The 15,147-nt window shown below is 43.3% G+C and overlaps 1 protein-coding gene and 1 long non-coding RNA gene across 3 annotated transcripts; one reads left to right on the top strand and one right to left on the bottom strand.

Annotated features, from left to right (window-relative positions):
- Nucleotides 1-566: 566 nt before the first annotated feature.
- Nucleotides 567-9,692, top strand: LOC105355444 (uncharacterized). 2 transcript variants are annotated; one of them, XR_909858.4, is made up of 3 exons: nucleotides 567-799; nucleotides 7,214-7,272; nucleotides 8,152-9,692. It is a non-coding gene; the product is annotated as an uncharacterized LOC105355444 (long non-coding RNA). The 2 variants fall into 2 exon arrangements; XR_909857.4 differs by lacking the exon at nucleotides 567-799 and adding an exon at nucleotides 2,676-2,983.
- Nucleotides 9,137-14,056, bottom strand: psma6l (proteasome 20S subunit alpha 6, like). The gene is made up of 7 exons (XM_004075459.5): nucleotides 13,813-14,056; nucleotides 12,822-12,916; nucleotides 11,577-11,658; nucleotides 11,341-11,496; nucleotides 11,081-11,259; nucleotides 9,528-9,622; nucleotides 9,137-9,449 (listed from the first exon to the last, which is right to left on the bottom strand). Exons 1-7 carry the CDS (start codon nucleotides 13,886-13,888, stop codon nucleotides 9,392-9,394), a joined length of 741 nt encoding a protein of 246 aa, XP_004075507.1. The 5' UTR covers nucleotides 13,889-14,056; the 3' UTR covers nucleotides 9,137-9,391.
- Between the last annotated feature and the right edge of the window lie 1,091 nt (nucleotides 14,057-15,147).

Below are 15,147 nucleotides of genomic sequence, written 5' to 3'. Positions count from 1 at the left end.
TTGTTGCGGTTAAATCCCCTCTGATCCCCAACCTGCTCCGTTTGGCCTTTTCAGCAATAATAATAATAATAATAATAATAATAATAATAATAATAATAATAATAATAATAACAATGATAATAACAATAATAATGATAATAATGAAGAAACTTTATGTCATTTTTACATTAAAGAGCGATTCCACAATGAAACCTAACAAGATGTGCAGACCGTTTGACCAAAGCTCAGGGGGACATTTTAAAGTTTGAATCCTCAGATAACAGTTTATCATGTAAATCGTTTTGGTAGATTTTTCTGATTTAAATCTGTCAGATTGTTGCAGCGGCGGATCACTGCGGCCTCCCGTCGTCCGGATGGAGACGGCCTTTTATTTCTGCGCCGCCGCTGTCAGATCCGCTGTGTATTTAATAACGCTGAGCTGTTCGATGCCCTCTGCTACGGGTTACTCTGCCTTGTGCTATCCTCTGTGGCGGGACAATTTCAGAGTGTCCAAAGCCGATTCTGTGCGCTTGTTAATTGAATCGGATTTCTTATAGTTTAAAATCCAAGCGCGCACACCCACATGCGCACACACAGATCCATGTCGCTGCAGCCCAAACTGTATAAGGGGTTTATCTGGCTCATGGAGCCAAAGCAGAGATATAAAGACACTCCAACAGAGACACGGACGCGTTCAAACCTTTCCAAACCTTAACTAAAGATTCTGTAGCAGCTGCAGAAGATGCGCTGTGTTCCGGCCTACCGCGCGGCTGTGCGCTCACGTTTGGATACATCTGCGCGTGCATCGCAGCCTCCGCAGGTACGCTCTATCTTTTCTGTTTTTCCGTTAACGGCACGGTGAACCGCCGGGCCTTCCGAACTCAAGGACAGAGAAAAATAGCGGGAACACAGAGAGCGATGCGCGTCTGAGCGCGCGGAGCATAACAGGGCACGCGCACTCATCACGCACCTGCAGTGTTGAGTTTTCAGTGGCAGCTGCATTTTCCATGTAAGGCCTGCTGTAAGGCGTGCTCATCCCCGTCCTCTTTAAATCGTATTCAACCTTCAATAAACAAAAAAGTTTTTATTTGTTTTTTATTGATAAAACGAATTTTTTTATTGGATGAATATGAATTGAAGAAATTTCCCAGAAAGTATTTATAAAAAAAGACGATAAAGACACCTATTGAAACATGTTTAGATCTACATGGAACATTAGACTGCTTTATTCTGGCACTTTGATTTAGGCCAATCTATGACAAAACTATCTACATCTGAGGAAAAATATATATAAACAATCAGAGAAAACTGCTGTTTTTGTTAAGTTTTATAGTTCATTTTGTGATACAAACATCAACCAAAACTCATTTGTTTCAATAGATTTTTTTCATTTTAAATTGTTGATTTGCTGCGTTTCCTTTTTGCGTCAAAGTTTGGTTGGAGATCACTTTGCCGCGTGCGCTTTTGTTGTTTCTGCGGAAAGTGGAAGGTCTGCTCTGTGCGCACTAGGACCCAGAGGAGGAGCAAATTAAGGACAAGCGTCACATAAGAGGCTTAGTGCATCTAATCTATGGAGCTACACGCACACACAACATTTCATAAAGTCCCATTTGAAAACAGCGTGCGTGTGTGCCTGCGTGCCTGTCCCAAAGGCCATCGCTGCTTTTGTATTTTCATTTAGTTTTCATTTTCTCCAAACTCTTTCATTCCCTGATTGACCTTCATCCACATTGTTGTCCATATGCTCTTCTATCTTCTTCTCTGATTTCATTAGCAAAAGGCCTCCACTGACTCCAAAGCCAGAAGGAAACTAATTTGTTCAACACAACAAAAAAAAGTTGAAGGAAGAAAAAAATTTATTTTCAGAGAGCGTGTGCCTGCTCTGTTTACATCAATCTAATGGATCAGGAACGGCAAAAGATTTCAGTCTGGAATTAAAGTTCAGCGGAGAACAATCATCATCAAATTATCTAGAATAGAAGATGAAATCATGTGACTTCATTTGTTACAACCTGGACATTTTACCCATAAGCCCCTCGTGCTGACATGATGTAACATTTCACATTTGAAATGCAGAATGTTTGATGCATCAGACACACAAAATATATTAACACACACACATATAAACATACACACACACAAAATATATAAACACACACTCAAATATAAACACACACATACACACAAACAACAAACATACAGACACATACGCATAATTTCACAAAACACACACAGCTACAAAAAATACACAGACACACACCAACTTACACATACAAACTTACACAAATCAAACACACACACTGACTTACACATAGACACACCCAAAGGTACAAGACACAAACACAGAGACACACACAGGACACAGACACAGACACTATGGACTACATACACACAGGCATAAACATACAGACATACTCACAGAAACACATTTAAACACGCACACATAAACAAACACAAGGACCCACACATGAACACACATTTTTTATTGCTATGCACCTCTCACATTTTGTCATTTTAAACACACAGAGTGTTGCTGTATGTTGTGCAGATTTGTGCTTGCTGTGTGTGTGTGAGAGAGAGTGTGAGACAGTCACACGCTCACATGCACTGAGTTCAGCCGATTTATCATAATATGCTTTATCTGAAAAGTAAGTATCTTACCTCGGGATAAAGGGAGGAAAGAGGGGTTTGTGGCCAGATTGACAGAGGAAGGGTGGATAGAGAGAAGCTAGCGCTGGAGCCACAGGAACACAGAACTGGACCTTCTCTACGGAGTCTGGACTCAACAGGACTGAAAGAAGGAGTTTTAGCATGGAGTCTGGTTCTGTGTGGCCAAGGACGCTGACAAGCCGCGCAGGAGCTGGAACCACATGCGGACCACGTAAAGGATGGTTGTTGTTGGAACCAAAGGAACCTGAGAGAAGTTTTCTATGAAGCAGGAGGAGGCCATGAAGGAGAACCAGAGGTAGAACAGGGCAACAGCATTAAGTGGAGGGGCAGATAGGTGAGGAGGAGTATGGGAGGGTCTGTGTGTGAGTGTGTGTGTTAGTGGGTGTGTGTTTGTGTGTGCGTTCTAAGCGTGTTGCCTCCTCATTTCAGTGATGGGGGCATTTCATGTGTGTCTTGTATTTCTCTTATATCAGACAATATAAATGCTGTGTTTCTGTGTAGAAGAGTGAACTGTGTTTCATGTTTTTATGGTTTGTCATCATAAAGAGAACTACAGTTGTTGAACAGTTCAACAAACAATAGAAGCTGAAATGTTAAAGTGCAGCAGAAGAATGGTTCTCCTGGTTTCAGGTTAGATCAGCTGACAGTCACAGGTCTCTCCATCCTTTAACCAAACTTCGTATGTTTTATCAACACCTACACTGACCTGCTCAGGGTCAAAGGTTGGAAGCAGGATGCTCAGAAAGCTCCATGTTTACTCTTCGTCTTTTGGGTCAGACGGTGAAGGTTCCGTTTACAGATTTATCATGGACTGGTCCAAAGTAAGCTGGAGGAGATTCTGCCCACTCTCATGGGAAAAAGCTTAGAAATAGATGAATAAAAGGTGCGAGAAGAATCCATTTTAGTCAAATAAAATCCCTTAAAGGTGAAAATTTTCTACACGGTTTCAGTGTCAGAACTTACAGCTTCGTCACTGAAACTGAGAAGAACCGCAGAACCTGAGAACACAGTTCCAGGTTGGTGCAGAGCCCTGCAAATTAGTCATTATGGCAACCAGGCTGCCCAGGCTGAAGTGCTCTTTAGCAAAACAGGTCAGCTTCTTCAGAGAATGAAACTGTGTGTGGTGTGGACGCGTGCTTGCTGACGGGGGTGGGGGGTGTCAGTCTGTAAGTGGTGTCTGGCCAACATCTTGATCAATTTCATAGAGCGTAGCCCCCCGCCGTGTGTATGTGTGTCCCGCTGTCTTCTGAAAGCCGCCAGGTTTCTAATCTACTGCAGATGGGGGGGTGGATGGGGGGCCCTATGCGTTAAGTCACCATTTAGCCCCCCATGGTTGAACTTGTTAGCACCTGTTCCTGCTGTCATCCAACAAACACTACAGGATGGAAACACGTCTTCCTAAAAATTATGCTGATTAACACAGACATGAGGTTTCAAACGTTTTGGGAATTTTTCTCACGTATCGTTTAACAAAATGGTACAAATTGTTGAATAATTCATAAGCGAAAAGCAAAATCTGCAGTTTTCATTTTCCTTCTAGAAAGCATTCTCTCAAAAAAGTGATTTATGTCATAAAACACTCAGGCCTCTATGAAGGTGGTGTTTGTGGGCGGAGCTTTGACATAGGTGCTTTAAAGTTGTCTTTGAGGTGAGAAATGGACAAACAGTTGTTTGTCCATCCTTTCCTCCTTTAAAACAATAAAAAAACTTGCCTTCCTGCATCTCCCCTACCCCACCTGCAACGCCACCAGCCCATATGGCTGGAGGGAGCAGGAGTAATTATGGAAGTGGAGCAACAAGGCTTGAGTCTCACTAATCCTCAGCCACGCTCCAACACGTGCCACACTGATGCATATGCCCCCACCCCCCACCCCCAACACACACACTGCCAGCCAGCTGGGTGTATGTCTGCAATGTTTCCATCAATGACATTTCTATGGATGCCTCTCCACACATACAGGACATGGTTGCACTGGGACACACACACGAAAATACACACCTGGTTTATTTACTCCATGTCCTGCATGTTTATGTTTTAAAAATCAAAATAATTATGAAAGCATAAACCTGCACACCGCTGCACTTCAGCTAAATCTGTCAGCACAAGACAAAGAGGCCTTTTACACACACACAGAACCACAACACACTGAAAGACACACAAAACTTGTTACTGTGACGCACAAAGACAAGGTCCACAATGGCTCTCTTATTGTTAATTGGCTGCTTAATCCCAAAGAATGTGTGTGATTAGTACACACTCGAGGGTCAGGGGCTTGCTCAACACTCACAACTAACACACAAAAGCAGACACCTATGGACACACACAGCGTCACACATGCACAAGCGCCCACTCTCACAGACACACATACCCGGTACATGCACACAGACACACACCTATATGCAACCGCACACAAAGTGACACATGCGTGTATATATACACCTATATGGTCAATGGTTAATAGTTGTTTAGCGCTTCTCTACCTTCATGAAGGCCCAAAGCGCTTTCCAGTCACAGTCCCATTCACCCGTTCACACACATTCACACACTGATGGCGGCTCGTCTGCCGAACACTGGGGCCAACCTTTCACTCAGGCAAAGTGGGGTTCAGTGTCTGGCCCAAGGACACTTCGACAAATGGGAGGGAAATCAAATCTGCAATCATCCAATCAGAGGTTGACCGCCCTACCACGCCCGCCCATACATGCAAAAGATCACATGTACACAAACACACATAGACACATAGACAACCCCAAATCCACACATCAACTGTTCATTACTTGCAACACGCACACACACACACACACACAGTTCCCTACATGCAGACTCAAAGTTCAGTACCCAGCATGACAGTCAAACATGAACCCTGATGTTGACGTTGTTGGTATTATTAAATGTTCAGACAGATTTAGCATGAGAAGAAAATCATGACAAAAAAACCTCTGGTGTTGAGGTTCAAACCAAAACTCAGCTGCACATCACAGGTTTCCTGCAGCTGTAAACATCTGTGCAGCATCTCTCAACACGTTTCTGCAGCAGGTTAATAAGACAGAAGAATTTTCCTCCATTTATCATGAGGTCATCTGCCAACTTTGCACCGCTAAAAATTCCTGAAGGTGAAACTTACTTTTCAGGTTTAGGAACAGAAAACCTCTTCCTGTCCCAATGTTTGTGAGTCCTGGAGGTGTTTGTGTTTTTAAAGACCCACTCCAATGAATATGGTGTTTTTAGTGATTTAAACATGTTCTTGTGGCATTTTCCTTTTGCAATTCTGAGTATTTCTTTATTTAAATCGTTGTGAATCAGGAGCAGAAAAAAATGCTGTTGGAAAAAGCTTGAAGTTGTTACAAACTGCAATGGGTATAGGTCATAACCCCCCCTTCTCCGCTCTATTCTGATGCATCTGTTTGCAGACAAACAGATCTATTAATGTCTTTGTTTTCCTCATCCTTTGGCATCAACAGTCCCGTCCACAAATCAAAGGCGAATTTCTAAGGAACTACTGCTACTCTACAGAGAACAATGTACTTGAAAAAGGCAGGTTGTTCTTTATATTAAAAATGGCATAATCATAATTAAAAAACCATTGGGAACGATTTTACAATAGATCACAAGATGATTAGAGTGGGACTTCAATGAGAAAAGGAGTTCTTCACAAAACGTCCTCAGTGGCGCTCTGAGGTTTGTTTGGGATCAGCCATGATGCATGGCGTGCACACAGAATCCCTTCACATTGTTATAGTAACATAGATCTGTTGATAATTGAGAAAATGTGAGGGAATACAGTTTCAGCGTAAACCGTGTTGAAAGAGGAGAAATGGACACAGAGGTCATGTATAGAACCAGCTAGACTGGTCACAGGTACACAGGAATGGCCTGTGTGTGCACATGCACATGCGTGTGTGTGTGTGTGTGTTCTGCTGTAGGTCCGGCCAGGCTGCATCACTGCTGACACACTGCTGCTGGTAAATCCAGATTAGTGCGTCTAAAACAGGCCCATGAAATCTGCCACAGGGCTCCTAATGCTCGGGCCGCTGTCACCCTCAATCACTCACACACACCTAATCCCCCCGCTGTGACCCAACACAGGCACACAAACACATGCCCAGCCGGGCCACGCCGGACCCCATTCAGCGGGGAGAGCCGGGTCCAGTACCAGGAGACACCAGCCACAGGGTCAATGTTTCAGAGGGAGGGGGGGGGGGCGCTCAGAGCAGGCAGAGCATCAGCAGAGTCAGAGGTGTGGGAGGGGGAGTGAAGCAGAAGAATAAAACTCAAAACCAAAGTCTGTTTAAGAAAAATACAATCAGGTGGTTTCAGAAAAAGGGCTTTTTATATCAACACCAACATAGTGTTTAAATGTGAAACCAGCTTTATGTGACAAAACCTGGAGTCATGTGATCAGAAGAAATCACAGAGATCTGAATGTGAGGAAGGATTTTTAGTTTCAGCAAATGATCAATGGGGATAAGAGGATCTTATTGTTAAAGATCATTAGTGCTGATTATGGATGCATACCATGACTAAATCTGGATCCTAAGCATGTTCTCTCTGTATTCCTTCCAGGATTGGTAACAAAAGAACAAGCAGAACCTTCTCTGATGGACGGAAAGTCTTTCCGGCAGGTAACTGAAAACCTGAAACGGGTTTCATTTCTGTTAGTGTGCTAAAACTAAAGTGGAAAATGGTCAAAGGAGGTTTTAACCTTCATGTAAATCTTTTCTAATTTAACAGAGAAATCCATCAGTCTACCTTGAGATGTTCATACGTTTAGATTTAATGAGACCACAGAGACTTTCTGCAGCTCACTAATGGTCAATATGACAACGACCCTCACAGTGTCTGCAAACAAAATGAGGATCCTCTTCCTGGCTGATCTTGACTGTATCTTTCGTTCGTTCCATCAATTATTCAACTCTGTAGAAGAAGCAGAAGCTTTAGCACCGCCATCAGAGCAAGATCTGTTTGAAACAGGAATCTGGAAAATAACTAATCTGTGTGTCAACTAAGTAAAGTTTTCAGTCCTAAAAATAATTTATGTTTTTTATTGTTTGGGTTCATTACAAGCAAAGGAAAAATACATGAAATTCTTTGATTTCTTTTGTGTTACTGTATCACAAACACAGACACTACTGGACACACTATTGAACTCAAAGAGTCTAAGTGAATTTTCTTTTATTTATGTTTACAAGCAGGAACTGAGCTCTGTTTTGAAATGGCAGATGCAACATCGCCATCTAGTGGCCTCATGAAGTGGTTGTGGTTTTGTTGCAGTTCTGGAGACATCTCCGTCCCTTGAACGATTTTCATTTTAGTTTTTATGTTGTAATGTAATTCCTTGGATATTGTCTCTAGTTTTAAAGGCTGCATTCATACTTTATATGCTTTCGTGTGGATAAAATTGTCTTGATCTTTAGGTTCCACCTGAAAAGAACAAATAGAAACATTTGCTTTCAGGACGTTGCTCATCCTGACATCCTTTGTAAATTTTTCATCTGTTTCAGATAACGTCTAGTAAAGGACATCCTGGATGGGCCACAAGTCCATCAAAGGGTCATCCAGAGGCCACCTGAAAATCTGCAGCGTTCACATGACTGACTTCTCATCCACATTAGGTGAACGTGGAACAGTGGACTCGCTCAGTCGCTGTATCCAGCAGATCTCAGAAGAACGTCCTGCAGCTAAACAGATAGATGGAGGAAATATTCTTCTGCCAAGAAAAACAAAGCGGAACCTGGTTCACCTGTAGGCTCCATGACCTACAAGTCAGGATATAAACCCAGGGGTCATCATGGAAGTAGTAATAATGGACTCTGGACCTTTAACGGTCACCATAAATCCATAGAACCATCAGCATTTTACCATCTTCAAAGCAGAATCAAAGATTCGGTCCAAACCAGAGACTTAGATTCACACGCTCATTTCCAGCAGGTTCTGGACTCATCAAGGAGCTGCAAAGAACAGCTGTTCCTCCAGAACCTTCTGCTCGGGTTTGAACTAAAACCAGGAAGAACAATGGTCCCGTTTTCAGGGCTTTGCTTTCTGTTGCTTAAAGAACAGACTTAAAAACATCTCTCCAAGGTTTAGCAACAAGCAGGAACATCTCTGACGGCGTGTTGGTCCCACATGAACCAGCTGAGATGCTCAAGAACAGACATCTACTGGAGTCCACGGTCAGCCTTAAACACGGTGAAGTTTCATGAAGATAAAATCTGAAACTGTTTCCTGAAGACTTTAAACCAACTTCGACTCTCACAATGTTCACGTCCAGAACCAGAACTGTTGTGCGGTGAAGCTTAAGGTCTTTTCTTTGCTCTGTTGTCTTTACTGTGGTCTCAAAATGATTTGAGTTTAAATGTTGGATTTTACAGTTCTACTTGGGATTTTTGTGCCTTTGTTGTTGTAAATAACCTAATGTATGAGTTTACTGTACAATAAACCCCACCGGCCTTTTAGAGATTTATTTTGAAAAATCTGTGAAGATCCAGAAACAGATATATCTGTTTTATTGTGAAAACCTGAGGACATGTTTATTCATAAACACGTTGGTTGCAGAACATGATGGGTTGAACATGAAGGTCTTTTCTTCAGAATTCTAAAATCACACTGAGCCTGCATTATAAACGCTTTCATCCAAAAATAATCCTTCTAAAGGGCGGGCTGCTCTTATGGTCCAGCTGTTAAACGAATTTGGCAAACGCTGAAATGCTGGTGTGACATTCGGGTTGCCACCTGGCGGCGCTTCTACTCCCTCTCTGCTATGGCGACAAGGTGAGCTTCAATCTCTGCATCTGTCAGAGTCCTGAGGGACAGAAGACCCGAGATGAAACGGCAGAGTCATGAGCTTCATCTGTATGTGAGCGGATTCAGCCGCTGTTACCTGAATTTAGGTTTGTCTTTGGTCACGATGCCGATCTCCAGCTCATGGGCTTTGAAGTCCATAGAGAGTACAGACGACAGGCAGGAGATGGCCAACTAGAATAGAACAAAGAATAAAAACCTTCAAAATCATTTTCTGCTGAAATAAATCAGTGACTGAGTAGAATTCTTTGCTCCTCGAGGATCTGAGTTTGTAAGAGAACTGCTCGATAAACAACAAATGTGTTTCTAGAAAAAGAAAGTTTTTAATTCTACACCTGAGTGAATCTTGGAATTTAAACGGTAAAATGGTTAGCGCTTTTGCCTCGCCGTGAGAAGGCCCTGGTTCAAATCCCAGCTGGGACATTTGTGTGTAGAGTTTGCATGCAGTAAGCACCTGTTCGCTCATAGTTTTCCAAATGTGTGCGGCCAGTGCTTTATTCTTGGCAGCACCCAGAAGAAGGGTTAGGATAAGGCTAATACATGCCAACAACAACATTTAGCTTTGGGTGCAGTTAAAATCCATGCGGTCAATGCTGCAATGTGCATATTAGCTGCACCTAACTGTGGGAATAACATCAGCCTTTTTTTTGTCCAGACACGGCTGGTAACACAAATCCACGTGATTGTTTACACGGTTTCTAAGGGCTTTTCGATGCATCGAAAGCCTCCTCTTCCAGCTCACACACTATCCCAAAGCTGCTCCTCTGCTCTGAGACACAGGGAGACATAGTTCTCCGGAGTTCAGCAGCTCGCTCACGTAGAGCAGCCAGACAGACTGCGGTCCAAAGCCTTCTCTGGAGCGCCACACCATCTACGGATGACGTAAAAGCCGGAGCAGTAGTGACCCACGATCTGAATAAACTGTTTATATGCACCATGATTGGATCAACAATTGGCATAACCCACCTATCTCGATCGGAAAGAGATTTTAATCCGAATGAGTCTGATCGGGAAAGAGTATTCCGAACAGCGTTTTTACATGATTCGTTTTTATTCTGATCTGGTGTTTATTCCGAATAGTTTTGTCGATGTAACCACAGCTGTTGATTGTATATGAAAACTGGACTGAGTGACCCCTCCACCCTCCACCCCCCACCCGGCATTCCAAACAGGGAGTATGCCGTTGGTATTATAGCTATTACTCCGTCATTCTATTTGTCAAAATAACCATTTTGCTCTGATACCTTTTTTTAACACGTCCTATTTGTTTTTCCTATCTTTTCTGTAGATAAAGGTTTTCAAGTTATAAATTGACCAATCACATGTTGAACTGAATGTCAGCCTCAAACTGATCCCTGCCTTTTTCTTCATCATTCAGATTTGTGGGAAGAAATGAGTAATTACCAATTCCTACAACATGCAGAATGCAAGCTTGCTGCTATTTCCTCACTGATGGATTTGACCAACAACGATACAGAGGCCAAAGAGACGGTGGAATTAAAGCTGAAAGAGTAGAGTGTCTGAAAGAAGGATCCAGCACAGTGGAAAATTGTGAAACAGCAGAATATTAACAGCAGCTGGAAGGCAGAAGCACAATCCATTAACAACACACCTGTCAGTCAGCCTGTTTACCTGCACTGTCTTATCCAGGTCTAACACGGGCTTCTTCTTCAGTTTTTTCTCCAAGAAGCTGTTGGCCTCCGTCTGTTTGGCACCAACCGCCGTGGCTCTGAAGCCGCAGTAGTAGCCAGCCGGGTCGCATTTATACAGGACAGGGCCGAGCTGGGGGTCAATTGCCACCAGGATCATACCTGTCCGGAGCAAAAGGCCGTGCAGGAATACATTTTGCGCTTAAGAAAATCGACGGATGAGCAGCCAAAGATGTCACTCACAGCAGCCTAAAGGTCTCATCTCTGCGTTCTGCGTGTAGACCTGCGAGATGTCGGCCAGCCTGCGACACAGCACATCCGCAGTGATGTCGTAGCCAAACTTGTACTTCCATTCCCCAGCTTCCACCCGCGCTCGGTGGACCTGAGAGCGGCTGTCCGCTGGACCATCAACAAGGTTTGTCAAATTCAGGTGAACTTCAGGAGACGCTGGATAGCAGTGAGATGTTGACACTACGAACCGTTATGGCCCGTCATCACGCAGCCGATGTGGGGGGTGAGTTTGAACATGTTGGTCACAGTGGAGGAGTCCAGCAGCTTGTCCTGCAAACACCAAGAAGCAGATGAACTTCATGAGGTTTTATGATGGCGGCAGAAACCGCCATCACAGTGCCAGCTGACATAACGGCCTTCTCTGTGCTTTGGTTTTAAAATGATGCGCATTACAAACAGTGAGGGAAATGTAATTTTTCCTAAGTTAAAAACAGAAAAGTTGAGGACCGTGCACAGAGTAAAGAAGAATCTGAAGTGTGGAATGAATAAACATGCAGAAGTGTGCAGATAGAAGAGATAGTGACTGATGGAACAAGAAAAACCCAGATGAAAGATGAACAAGCGAATTACGGGATCAAAACCGCAGAGAAGCCTGATGGTCCATACTGCTACTCCAAGGCTCCAAGAGCCACAACCCTGCCTGTTATCCTGCTTATTGCTGACCATCTAAATCAAGTGTGTTCAGTCAATCAGGATGTGGAATCACTTGACTAGCTAATCAGCAGCAAGCTGGTCAGGGAGAACTGGAAAACAGGCGGGGTTGTGGCTCCTGAGGGTCTTACTCCACTCATCGTTACTGAAGTCCCCAAATTTCAGAGATTTGATGGAACTTTGGAGCCAGAAATGCTAGAACCGGAAAGTAATGCTGAGAGGAACGTTGTTCATCCCATCAAACGTCAGGACAGTCTGACCCACAAAGACTCTACCAACTGCAACACTGAAGATGTGCTGAGTTGATCAAATCTGGCAGATTAAGGACAAAGCAGAGACACCTTGATAGAAGCTTTAGATGTTTCAGCACAAACAAAGTAAACATCCCGATAGTTGAGACACACAGACTTCGATTGTTAGATCCAAATCCTGACATTTATTCAGCTGCAACATTTGTTTTGTTTTTTGAAGATACAAAGTGAACCTCTGCAGGTAAAAAAAGAAGTTTTCCAAGGTCAGAAGTTTCTGTTTGGAGTGATTTGGGAAAAAAAAATTTTGCTGAAAAACTTGCTATAGCTCTTCTGTTCTAAAAGAAAACAGTTTCCAATGTCGCGTTCTTTCCCTTTGAGTTCATGGCTGCTAAAGCTGCAAGGCTCAACACTATAAATCATTAGACATCTGAGATGTGTTCAGGGTAATGTGAGAGGGGGCATCTTCCACCAGCTTTTTGCTTACTTCACTGCTTCCTCCTCGTTTCTTCTTCTGAGTGTTGAACATCTTACCGGCACTTTCTTCTGCGTGACCACGACGGTGCAGTCCGTCCCCCTAATGCCGACAGACGTCAAACCGCTCTGAGAGATGGCTTTAAAGGCGTACTCTGAAGAAAAACACAAACACTTGATGAGCGGGGCCAGCTGAGGCCCAAAGGGTCACCTGAGACACAGAGGTTCAATTAAGGACCCCTCGGGTCAGCTGAGGCCAGGACTGGCACTGGGAGTGTGATGAGCTTCACCCAGTGTGGGTCCTTAGGTTAGACCCTTCGTGCTACTGCCTAACTATGTAGTAGCAAGGGGGCCCAAGTCTGGGTCTCCCTGTGCCGGTCCCCAGCCCGGATAAAATACAGGGCTGTGTCAGGAAAGAGATCAGGTGCAAAAAATCTCAGCCAAAACTACCTGTGTGAATCAGTGAAAGCAGATTCACTGTGGAGACCCCTGAGGGGATGTGCTGAAATGTGAACAATAGGTCAGGTCAGCTGAGGTCAGGGGGGTCAGCTGAGGCCTGTCGGTTCAGCTGGGGCCCGAATGGTTAGCAGCGCCCAGAGGGTCAGCAGAGGGTCATCAGCATCCGGAAGGTTAGCTGAGGCCTGGAGGCTATTTGAAGATGACTACGTTTTAGGGGCAGTCACATCAGAAACTGCAGGACTTCAGTGGACAAACTTTTCCATGTGATCAGAAATTGCTCAAACTAGAAAAGATTTGTTTTTCTGTCACCAGCTTCCAGCTCACCCGAGCTGTTCTGGGTTCAAATGGCAACCGAACAAGTTTTTAAACCGAATTACAGGAAATGGCAAATTCTTCGCTGAACTCCAGGTTTTATCCACACACGGAGGATGAGATTTGACAGATTTAAAACTATAGGAAATTGGTCAAAGTTGAGTTATATCTATACACTCACCTCCTATAGAAACCCCCCTAACTGTGAGCCCCCTCTCTGTGGCTGTAAACCTGCATCAGAGCTAAAGCTAGAATTAGCTGAGTCATCAGCCGTCCTCACCGACTTGGTAGAGGCGGCCCTCCGGGGAGAAGATGGTGATGTGTCGGTCAAAGCCGGCATTGGACCCGCGGGACATCCTGCTGTCCTCAGGTGAACTCTGCAGAAGCAACAGCGACGAACGGAGCGACTTCACAAGAACATCTGCGGACCAGCAACGCGCTTCTCCAAACTTCTACTTTCTCTTTCGGTTCACCGTTGGAAGGTTTTCTTTTCCAAAGGAACTTGAATGCAGCAACCAGGAAGTGAAGCTAAAACCATCAAACCAGTCCTGCTGCGTTCAGCCGCGCGCGCGTCGGGTTTGAAACCAGATCTTTGGACCGTTTGATTCCTGATGAAACGAGAACCCAAAGAATCCTGTGAGGACCCGGGGACACAGGAGCGTGGGGCCCCCGGAATATTGGACCAATTGGTTCTTTTGTGTTGTTGTTTGTACTTTTCTTTGTAAAAGGCCTTTTGCTTCATTATAAATTTATGGCTGTAATCATTTATCTCGTAAATTCTCAAGTTATAGTCATGAAGTTATATCTTTACTATCGTAATACTATCGTAACTCGTAATTCTTGGAGTTTATTTTCGTAAAATCTTGACTATTTTCTATGGGGCGCCGAATGTAAAAATTCACCTCATGAAAATTTTGTGTCACTTTTACCACATTTAGACATTTCTTTCCATTTATGCTGCATTTATATCACATTTTGTCTATATTTATCACCAATAAAAAAACAATCTGTGACTTGAGGATATGTACTTTTAGAGGTTAAAATTAAAACTAAATATTAATGATAAATAATAAATATTAATGTATATGTAAATAGTATGACTTTAATCCAGTAAATTTATTTATTAATTTATGGAGGCCCTAATACGAACTATATTAATTTATTAATGAATCAAACGGCTTCAGCAAAAACTAACTAATTATCTTTATTTTTGTCAGCAGTTTTCTGAATCCTACGGAGGGTCAGAGACCACCACAATCTGGATACACTGGTTGCTATGGTGACTGACTCCCAGAGGCGGTCCCGTTTACTTTGAGGCGAAACACTGGACACAGGGTCTTTACTTCTCTCATTCTCTTCCACTGTGGGAGGAGTTTCCCACGTTGACCTTGGGGTTTCCAGTCCATATTCTGCACACATTTTACTGTATATCTAACTAAATATAGACTAGATATATCTGTGTATATATAATTTATTTTTATAACTATTATAACTAAATATCCAAACTAGGTATGATGTGTATTTATAAGAAAAATCTCTGTTTACACTTAAATCCTCATTTCATTCATGCACCTGTCATTTCCAGCACCACCTGTTTTAATGTCTCACCACACAT

The sequence above is a fragment of the Oryzias latipes genome, chromosome 13 (assembly GCF_053564925.1).
Source record: "Oryzias latipes strain Hd-rR chromosome 13, Olatipes_Hd-rR_3.1".
Classification (NCBI taxonomy): Eukaryota; Metazoa; Chordata; class Actinopteri; order Beloniformes; family Adrianichthyidae; genus Oryzias; species Oryzias latipes.
This window is presented reverse-complemented; position numbering and strand designations above follow the sequence as displayed.

Bases quoted from the DNA above. Each gene is read 5' to 3' on its own strand.
- psma6l (XM_004075459.5), bottom strand. From the start codon at position 13,888: ATGTCCCGCGGGTCCAATGCCGGCTTTGACCGACACATCACCATCTTC. The intron at 12,917-13,812 runs GTGAGGACGGCT...GTTTTTCTTCAG, and splicing joins GGGCCGCCTCTACCAAGTCG to AGTACGCCTTTAAAGCCATC. The intron at 11,260-11,340 runs GTGAGTGACATC...TGCTCCGGACAG, and splicing joins GATGAGACCTTTAGGCTGCT to GTATGATCCTGGTGGCAATT.